The following is an 11002-nucleotide window of genomic DNA, read 5'->3' on the forward strand; positions in this document are numbered from 1 at the left end:
TAAACTTCCAGAGTGAGAATATTTGGATTCAAAAGTTTCACCAAGGAATCAGATTTTTAGGGCCTGGCTATCAGAGGTGTATTGTTTTTCACGGCTGCACACTAAAATGCAAAGCTTGTTGAAGAATGTAGAGGCCCGGCAGGCTCCTAATGACGGCCCTGCAGACTAATGACTGATTTACCATGTGGAGTGAAATGATCCAGTTTAGCAGGGCTTGTAGACATGTGAGGAGGCTGTGTGAAACGTGAGTACTGGGACAGTGGTAAGATTTCCCCACTTCTACAGAAAAGTAACATTTATGTGAAAGCATGCTATTACCTTGTTCCACAGCCTTCATAAATCTTCCCAAATTGGCGAGTTCTGTACTGACAGGGGCGAGTCTGGACGGGTGTCATGCATGGGCCCCCTTGAAACCTGATTGGCCACCCTTGATGCCATAGGAAAATCCTAAACTTGGCTGTTCACCTTGTCAAAGGCAGGACTTCTGTAATTTAAATAAAGCACATTTAATTTGTTAGTGCTGTAGACAAATATATATATATATATATATATATATATATATATATATATATATATATATATATATGGCAAGCCGTTCAGGAAATTAATATATATGGAATGAAGTCTGAATATATGGATTGAAAGTCTGAATATATTGAATGAAACTTGATATATATGGAATGAAACTCGATATATATGGAATGAAGTCTGAATATATTGAATGAAACTTGATATATATGGAATGAAACTTGATATATATGGAATGAAGTCTGAATATATGGAATGAAACTTGATATATATGGAATGAAACTTGATATATATGGAATGAAGTCTGGATATATTGAATGAAACTTGATATATATGGAATGAAGTCTGAATATATGGAATGAAACTTGATATATATGGAATGAAGTCTGAATATATTGAATGAAACTCGATATATATGGAATGAAGTCTGAATATATTGAATGAAACTCGATATATATGGAATGAAGTCTGAATATATTGAATGAAACTTGATATATATGGAATGAAACTCGATATATATGGAATGAAGTCTGAATATATTGAATGAAACTCGATATATATGGAATGAAGTCTGAATATATTGAATGAAACTTGATATATTTGGAATGAAACTCGATATATATGGAATGAAGTCTGAATATATTGAATGAAACTCGATATATATGGAATGAAACTTGATATATATGGAATGAAGTCTGAATATATTGAATGAAACTCGATATATATGGAATGAAGTCTGAATATATTGAATGAAACTCGATATATATGGAATGAAACTCGATATATATGGAATGAAGTCTGAATATATTGAATGAAACTTGATATATATGGAATGAAACTCGATATATATGGAATGAAACTCGGAATATATGGAATGAAAAATCACGTCATGTATGGCCTGCGCCATCTTGTCTTTCTGGGGTGTGATCATAGGGGTGTGATTTTGTTTTCCGGTTAGACGTAGCTTTTAGTAATGCAACCATGAGGGAGGCACGAGATGTTTTCACTGCAATTTTAATTAATGAAGGGGTTATCAACCCCTTGGGTAATGCATGTGCTGTTAAGTCAATCCGTATAGGAAAAAGGAACCCACCCCTCCTCTCTATTAAGTTGGTTTCATCCAAAAGTGATGATCGGACCGTCTGCACAGAGAGACGAGAGGAACACGAAGCAGTGGGCTGCAGAAGCATTTAGGAGGGTAGTAAACAAGTGAAAATACGAAAATATTAAATATCACAGGTTGTACACACTTCTACAAAGGCTAAAGATATTGCCCCTTCTTTATTCAGGTGGTTCAGTCCTCTAGTTCGCTAGCTAACTTTTGTTATGACTTGTGATAATGTAGCATCCTGTTCAATGTTAACAGGTGGAGCTCATACCTGTGTGCATCATCTGACAGTGAGTGAGTGTGATGAAAAAGTACGACCAAATTACCACAGGTTACAGAGGTAGAGGAAAATGTGTCCCCTCAGAAACACTAAAAAGAAGTGCAAAAGGTTATTTTCAGAGAGACATTCATAAAAGATGAGTTCTCTTTGATGACAATAAAACAATACGATTAGAAGTGGTGTTCAGAGTACTTATTTAAGCTTTCATTCAATATATTCAGACTTCATTCCATATATATCGAGTTTCATTCCATATATTCAGACTTTCATTCCATATATATCGAGTTTCATTCAATATATTCAGACTTTCATTCCATATATATCAAGTTTCATTCCATATATTCAGACTTTCATTCCATATATATCGAGTTTCATTCCATATATTCAGACTTTCATTCCATATATATCGAGTTTCATTCCATATATTCAGACTTTCATTCCATATATATCGAGTTTCATTCCATATATTCAGACTTTCATTCCATATATATCGAGTTTCATTCAATATATTCAGACTTCATTCCATATATATCGAGTTTCATTCCATATATTCAGACTTCATTCCATATATATCGAGTTTCATTCAATATATTCAGACTTTCATTCAATATATTATTTCCTGAACGGCTTGCCATACATATATATATATATATATATATATATATATATATATATATATTAATAAGTCCATCAAACTTTAAATCAAAATCTTCATTTATTAACTGCATTTTTTTGCAGTTAGTGTGGAAAAGTTTTCTTGTAAATGTTGAAGTATTTTGAACTGTTATTGAGTTCTTACAGAGGTGTAAAAGATTGACATGTTCTTAATACAAGATAAGATAAGATTTTCCTTTATTCGTCCCTCATCGGGGAAATTTACAGTGTTACAGCAGCAAAGTAAAATTGTCAAAATAAGTAAGTGTAGAAAGAAAAGTTACAAGTAGCGTTTGCATGATCAGATGAAAACAAGAAATAAATAGACAAATAAATAATAGTTTTTTTTAAAAAGAATAATTTTGATTGCACAATATAATTGTATACAGTCCACATTGACAAACAGAAGCAATCATATTTTTCCATTTTTGTACAATAACATAACAGCAGCCTAAAAGAACATACAATGGGCAGCAAAAAAAGATATAAAACCAAGACTCATGTTAGAGGGTAAAACTAAATATAAAGAAAATTCAAGTCATTAAATGATAGAGTGAAACAGGTAGAACACACAGACAGCAGTGTTACAGGGTTATTCTTAATCTCTCATCCCACACCAACATTCTCCCCCAGACCCCTTAAATGTCTCAGCACTGGTCCCCATGCCTTATCAAACACTCTCACCCATCCTGTTAACTTGAATACAGATAAATAATTAAATAAGATAAATAAATGTTGAAGCAATGATTAAAAATAGTAGTGTACATATAGAAATAACCTGATGAAAGGTATTTTTCTGTTAATTGTATGCTTCTCGAATTGAATGTATGTTGTAATGAATGATGGATCACGTCTGCCATGGTTTTATTCGACATTAAAGGGACAAAATTGTAATTCCTAAATCTTTTATTTTGAAGGCCTGACTGGTTTGTTTTGGAGGAGCTCACGCGCCGCTAGTCACGTGTTTTAGCCCAGCCGTGACGCGTCATGACGTCTTAGCGCATCGACCAATCAGCGCAGTGTCACTTTAGACGCTTGTTTATCGGCTGCTTCCGTGTTTTTTTTCTCAGTCTTGGGGAGGTTTTTGTCTGCTGAGGACTTTCCAATCATGTCAGCAGCTACACAGGCAAGATATAATTATTACTATGCTGAATCCCAGAGGGTTTGTTTGATGTTCTTCTCGATGTTGAGGCCACAAACGAACTCTAGCTGGACCTTATTTAGTAGTTGTTGTCGTCTTTGTCAGCTGGCCGAGGGGACAATGTGTCTTAATTAGTCTCTGATGTGTTTCTTCTAGTTTAACTCATTATAAAAAACGAGCTACACATTTTTATGTATGTGTCACTGTGTAGATTCATGTATCGGATCAGCCTGTCAACAGTTCTGTATTGTTTCGAGCATGTTTTTCTGAAGTTGTTTAGAAGTGTTTGAAATCGTTGACCCACTTTAAATACTATGAGAAACATGCAGTGAGCAGAAACTTTGGTTAAATGTTCTTTTTGATATTGAAATGATTGGATTTGAGTGTGTTCTACATCTCTGAGTGCTCTACATCTCTGCCATATGGTGCATTCACTAGTTCCTTCATTGGTGTTTGATTGTCTTCTGATCCACCTTAACTTTGTTCCTTCCTAATTAACATGTAATGCAAGTCAAACATGTAGGACAGTCATGGTATCAAAGGATAAACCGGCTATTTACAAAAGCTCCTCTCTCTTGCAGATCATGGGGACGGATGCAGTCCCAACGCAGAGCTCCATTGCATCAACCACTAATGGAAACTTTACTTCCCTGTGCCCAAATGGGACTGAGTGGGTTTGGGTAGGTCTCGGAGAATGTGCCCAAGATGCCAGAGACATGGCCAGCATCTACGCAGGCCTCGTATCCATCCTCTGCTTCATGGTGTCCTCCCTTCCGTAAGTCTTTGTGTCAGTTTAATCACTTCTCAAAGGAGTATTCTGTTAATCATGGCACCAAGAGTATTTGTGTTCTTTCTGATTGCAGGCAGTACCACAACTCTTGTAAAACAGGGAATATGGACAGTGCTATTTCTATTTGGTTCCTGCTGTTGTGGTTGGGAGGTGATTCCTGCAATCTGGTGGGCTCCTTCTTGGCAAACCAGCTTCCACTTCAGGTGATCTTCAGTGATATAACTGCACAGTATTTCCTATGACAGATCAGCCACAACACCTAGATATATTATTAAAAAATAAGAACATGAGAATATTAGTAGTTTAAAGAAACAAGCTGTTCTTCAGAGTTTTTTAATTTAATGAATGATAAGACAAAAACAAATCAAAGAATTGCAACACTGTAGGGTCAACAGCCAACTTACTATTATTATTTGTGTCCTGATTGATAATTTAAATGATCAGTTTGTTATTCAAGTTATAAATAATTTAAATTAATTGTACTTCTTGATGACTTGAGAATAATGTTGACTGATTGTACAAATGTATATGTTTAAATTTAATGTTATATTTTAGGAGCATGGCAAGAATAAAAATAAAACATTATTGCGATACAGCAAATCTAAGTTAACAACAACAAACAAAATTAATTTGATAACAGGTGATTTATTTTAGAAAAAGACACAAGTGTGAATTCAAGGTTGAAAAAAAGAAGGAGAAGGAATGCTGTGTTAGATATCAGACTCTGTTTTCACTGTAAAATCTCTCAGGTATATTATGTTCCCGTTTTTTTCCAACCTTAAAACAGATAAGTCCAGTTTTTCATAACTGCAAGATGAACTCTTTTAGCAACCAAATTTAAAACAAAACAGACATTTTGCACACTCATAAAAAAAAATAAGCAGCTTTAATTTCCGTCTCATTTCTTTACGTATGATTTAATTCATTAATTTTTTGTGACATTGTTAATTATTTCTCTCTCTCCCTGTCATCCAGACGTACACGGCCATTTATTATGTGGTAGCCGACTTGGTGATGCTGGCCATGTACTTTTACTACAAAATAAGGAACAGAATGAATGACAGTGAGTGTCTTTTTTGTTTTACTTGTAGTTTTTTAAATTGAGGTCTCAGTTTTCCTGTCTTTGTTTCACTCTGCTGTCACATTTGCTGCCCGACATGTGGACCTTTTGTCAACATAGTGAAGAGAGCCTTGATGTCTCTTATCACCAGCTGTCTAACTGTAGTTATAGATCTCCTTTATCAATGCTGATGTTTTTAATGATCCAACACAAGTCCAGACAGAGGAAGAGGGTAATCCCTCTACCCTGTAACAATGTGATCACATGCCTCATGTTGTGGTGGCATTTGTTTCCTTACCTGTGACCTTCGACACAGTAACTCTTGCCTGGAGGAATGTGCTGAGATGTCTCTCTGAGTATGGATGGTAATAACAGGTTGTGTCTCTTCTGCAGACAGTACAATTATGAATGCGGTTGCAGTAGTTTGCATCCTGGGATTCACTACAGGCCTCGCAAACCTCCCAGGGTTGGACACCCAACAGGAAATGATTCATTCAGGGTTCAGGAGTCGCTCTTTGCTTGCAACCACAGACAATAACCATATCAAGGTGAGTGACATCATGTGTTAAACAGGTGACCAGTGAGGAGTGATGTATCTGTGTCTGCCTTACTGTTGGTGTAACTGATGTGCTTTTTATGTCCCTTCAGCCATTTACCCCTAAAGAGATTATCGGGTTCTCCATTGGCTCAGTGTCGTCGGTGCTCTACCTCTGTTCCAGACTTCCACAGATGTACACTAACGTGAGTATGACACAGAGGGTCATGCTTTTCCTGCATACTGTATCTGATTAGCATTGATGAATACTAATCACCTTGCAAATAGATAACAGTAATAACAACAACATGCTAATCACAGACTCTAAAGGGCTAACTGTAGCCATATCAATGTGCAGAAAGAAGTCTGGTAAATTTGACATAGGTGTATTTACGATTGTAGAAACAAGAAAAGAGACAAAAATCTATCAAACCATTCCCAAATCTGAAAGTATGAAAGTAGCTGTGTAATGAGCAGGTTAATGTAGAGGGAATAGTTTTTTGCAGCGCAGGAAACTTTTCAGGTTTAGACAAGACCTCTCTGAACTTAAGCATGAACTGCTCATTTACAGCTGATGCAAAATAAGATATACCTCCTATTAATGGAAAACAGGAAGTAATGTCAGGTTTAGTTTTTAACACTTCATCAGACTGACACCGGAAACCACAGCCCAGCTTGGAGTATAAAAGCTCTAAACATAGCAAAGTCAGATAGCTCTGTACCAAGCTGAACATATCAGGTCAGGTTCTTGAGCAAGAAGAAAAAGTGCAGCAAGAATAAAATGTAAATATTTAAAGTGATAAGTATGACGAAAGTTAGTTCAGATGAGGGTCAGAGATAAAGAGAGTTCACTGTAAGTCAAAGATGAGAAAGTGGAAGTGGAAGTGACAGCATTAAACCTGTCCTCTGCAAATATCACGTCACTCTGTAGGACATCGTCTGTAAAAGATCTTCTGTTCCTTAAAATCATTGTTTTATTTCTTCCCACCCCCCCTTCCTCTGGTTTCTCACCACAGTACAAGAGGAAGTCCACAGAGGGGGTGTCTTACTTCCTGTTCGCACTGGTCATCCTGGGAAACACCCTGTACGGCCTGAGTGTCCTGCTGAAGAACCCTGATGACGGTAATGGAGAGACAAGCTACCTGATCCACCACCTGCCCTGGCTCATCGGCAGCCTCGGCACCCTCTCCTTAGACATCATGGTATCCTTTCAAACAAAAAAAGAAAAAGCTGCAACTGCTGCAGCCGCCTGACCTCTGGGTTCTCCTCATTACCATGTACGTGCTACATTTCAGGGAAGTGCTGAGCTTGTAGAGAAGACACAATTGATCGTTGCTTTCGCAGAAACACCCTCTGTACTATCTAAGGTCCAGACTCTCACATGGGTCACTGCTTGTTCCCAGCTGCAGCATTGGTCTTTCAAACATGTTGGTGGGTGAGTATCCAGTTGTTTGCTGCTTTATTTTTGATGAACACTCACAAAAGGCTGATGGTCAGGGTCTCCTGATAGAGACAGAACTCACAGGGCATACACTAAAAACAACATCCCAAAATCTGTAACATATTAATCAGCTGAGCACAAAACTGTAGACAGAAAGGCCATGACCAGAAGATTACAGCATGACAAAGGATTGTTGTAGCACCCCAAGTACAACAGAGAGACTGAAGTAGATTAACACAGTCAGTATGTTGTTCTGTTGCAGTGTCTCACTGAACCACCAGCAGTAAAATACCTGAATATTTATCTTTATCAGACTCACTTAGCTTAACTACAACTTCTACAGTTGTTTGGCCTCATCATGAGTGTGTGGATCCTACAGTTTTCCCACTCTCTTGCTGTTTAAGCCTTAAGTTTTATTGCCTGTATCTACTCATGTCCCCTTAAGGGTTTTTCAAGTGCGTATGAAAACCCCGACTTCTGCGTTGAATTGATGCTGTAGCATACACTATAGGTTCGCATAGCCCTGTACCTCCGCTGAAGCCTAAACAAAAAATCTGATATGCAACTCCTCAAAAATTTAGCTACACATTGATACAACACAATACTACAACCCTGTGATTGGTCCACTGGGTAGCATCATAATTTCCTGCATTTAAAACATTTCCGGTATCGTCCTCTCCCTACACTTATCCAGCCGCTGTACATACCATCTCCTCCGACGTATGCTCTCTTTTCTACTTGCATTGTAATCAACTGCTGCTCAACATTTATCAGCTCAAACTCCAGCGTTATCACTCAGATTAATTCGCCATATCTTTATTTCTATATATTTCTATATATCATATTTTTTATCACAACAAGCAGAGAATATGGCAGGACCAAGCGGCAACCTCCGGTCTAAAATATGAGTCCAATGCGAAAGTGCTAAAAACTGCAGTTCATCAAGGATCCGCTTGAGGCTGGCTCCGGAAGTACCAGAAACCACATACACACCAATTCAAAAAAGACGATCTTTACAGCAGAAATAAACATGTTCACAGCCTGGTACGGGGGTGATTTTTTTTCTAACGCGATGGCGATTTCCAAGATAACGATTACGAGTCTTCCAATGAGAGGCACCACTTACTTGATTGACAGGCGGGAACACTGTAGCTGTTGGCTAGGAGGCTCAAAGCCCGCCTAGTTACCTCACAATCGCTCAACAGCAGCAATATGACTGCCGCCGATGGTTGGCCTCAAAACAGCGCTTCAGAAACAGATGGGTGTCGTCACAGATACTACGTCCATATTTTATACAGTCTATGGGCAGAACCCATAACTGCTGATATAATAGGCATGGAAATCGCACTGCCAACTAGCATGTTGGCAGAGTATTGCAGAGCAACGTGGACACTCTAGCTGGTCTAGATACCACGGCAACAAAGTCTCTGAACAGAGTGATAAGTAACATCTTATTTTATGTTCCACTGCTTTGATTTCACTAGCAACACACGCTCTCTTTACATCTTCTCCATGTAACTCGACTCCCTTTGCTGCAGAAGCTTCGGGTTGAAAATATGACTGCAGATCCGTCTTCTTCTCAAGCCTCAGCACTTTTTGATTCTATCTGATGTCAAAATAACGCAGATTGAATCGCTTGAAAGCACGTGGCGTTAAAAAGTATCAAAGTATCTTGTAAAGCTTTTATTCAGAAAATGGTGCAACAATCTTAGTTCTGTAAATATTATAATCAGAGATTTTACATTTCAGTCTTTATTTTAATCAGCTCTAGCTGGGTTGAAATACTTGTTCATGTTTATCAGAGATGTTTTTCACCTTCTGATGGAGCCAGGTTAGCTGCCAGGTTAGCTGCCAGGTTAGCTATGTCTGCTGCCTGTATCTTCATATTACAGGCAGACATAGAATAGTGAGTGCTGCTTCTCAGGAAGAACATCATGAAGCTTCTTATTACACATATGGTGCATTATGTAAATGCTTAGTCACATACTGGTTGTGCTGTGTTGGAATATTTCACTAACAATGCAGACTGTGTGATATTTAATGTTTGAACTCATGCCTTTCTACATGCATACAATACAGTCCTTTATGTTTATGTTTTTTCTCAGACATGATGAACATGCATAAAATAAGTGTTTCCAACAATGCCTTCGGATTTCCTGAACTTCCTCCTTCAGATCTCATTCCAGTTCTTAATTTACCGCAAACCTCAGCAGGTGGTCGACAGCACGAGTGACGAGAGGACGCCTCTGATCAAGAGCTAAAGCAACCAACCATGAGTGCACTAAAGGGACATGAGCAGACACTCACTTCAAGTGAACCCTCAAAATCAAACTTCAAACATAATCAGCATGACCAAGTTGTACATTTTAACTTTATTGTATGATTGTATTTATTATGCTCTTTTATTAATGTTTACTACGTTTTTAAATGCATGTGTTCTGTGAGAAGTGAAGCTCTTCACTCTGGGTCAGCTGCAGTGGTTCGTTTAAAGGTGCCTTTTATGTTCAAGTTTTAAAGATGCATTTGAGGGTTTCGGATGTCGTACATGGACCAAAACTCTTAGTGCCAACGTGGACTCGTCCAGTTTTAAGGTCACAACGTCAATTTAAGGCCGGGCCTTGTACAGTCGTCAAAAACCTGCTGGTAGGGTTTACCAGATCACACAGAGGGTTCTGAAAATGGTTTCTGTGTTTTTAAGTTGCCAAATATTTTGACGGTTATGACACTAACCACTACACAAAGCCCGGTCTCATCTTGTTTACGGTGTTCAGTCATAGCTCCTTCAATCTTTTGTTTTTGGGGGCCTCAGTGATGTGTCTCATATATCATACATGTTTTTGCAAATATTTGCAATTGTAAATTGTATTTAGTCGATTTTGAAGTACTGTAATCAACATCAATGTTTGAGCATGGATCTTTTTGGTGCATTTTAGATATCTTTTTAATTAAAGTCATACTATTTTATTGTTTTCTAATACAGACTCTTGACCAGTTTTGTTTGCACTGGTGATAAGACAGATTTTCACTACCATGTTTAATTCTTAAATGTTCCTTTTTCATTCTCATCATTTTGCACAACAACAGTTTGTTTTGTACTTTGACAAATATGAAATTTGTTCATTTGGTCAGTGTGCTGTAAAGATGAATAAAATGTAAGATGTCTGTATATTCTGATTTTAGATAAAGTGATTTGGTCTCGTAAGAAACAAAATATGAGAGGCGGAAGACTTTCTTCTCTGTGTTTTGAAACAAACAAAGTCATGTCGACTGCAGAATAAGGACACAGTTCAAATGTAAAGAATAAGGTTGAATGTTCAGTTTAAGATGAAGAGAAAGATAAAGAAGAGGAGGAATATTTTTGTGGGTTTAGAGAAGGAAGCCAAGATATGGAGTTAAACTTCCTGTACCAGGGCCAGGAACAAGAAAATATGATATTATATTAAAGGGGGGGATGCTCGTTTCATT

General features: G+C 37.6%; 1 protein-coding gene across 1 annotated transcript; it reads left to right on the forward strand.

Annotated features, from left to right (window-relative positions):
• Positions 1 to 3571: 3571 nt before the first annotated feature.
• Positions 3572 to 10748, forward strand: slc66a1 (solute carrier family 66 member 1). Its single transcript, XM_034696731.1, has 8 exons — positions 3572 to 3696; positions 4293 to 4486; positions 4575 to 4704; positions 5477 to 5564; positions 5955 to 6109; positions 6210 to 6302; positions 7113 to 7298; positions 9712 to 10748. The coding sequence occupies exons 1-8, from the start codon at positions 3679 to 3681 to the stop codon at positions 9796 to 9798; spliced, it is 951 nt and encodes a 316-aa protein (XP_034552622.1). The 5' UTR covers positions 3572 to 3678; the 3' UTR covers positions 9799 to 10748.
• Positions 10749 to 11002: the final 254 nt, after the last annotated feature.

Source organism: Notolabrus celidotus, chromosome 11, assembly GCF_009762535.1.
Source record: "Notolabrus celidotus isolate fNotCel1 chromosome 11, fNotCel1.pri, whole genome shotgun sequence".
Taxonomy (NCBI): domain Eukaryota; kingdom Metazoa; phylum Chordata; class Actinopteri; order Labriformes; family Labridae; genus Notolabrus; species Notolabrus celidotus.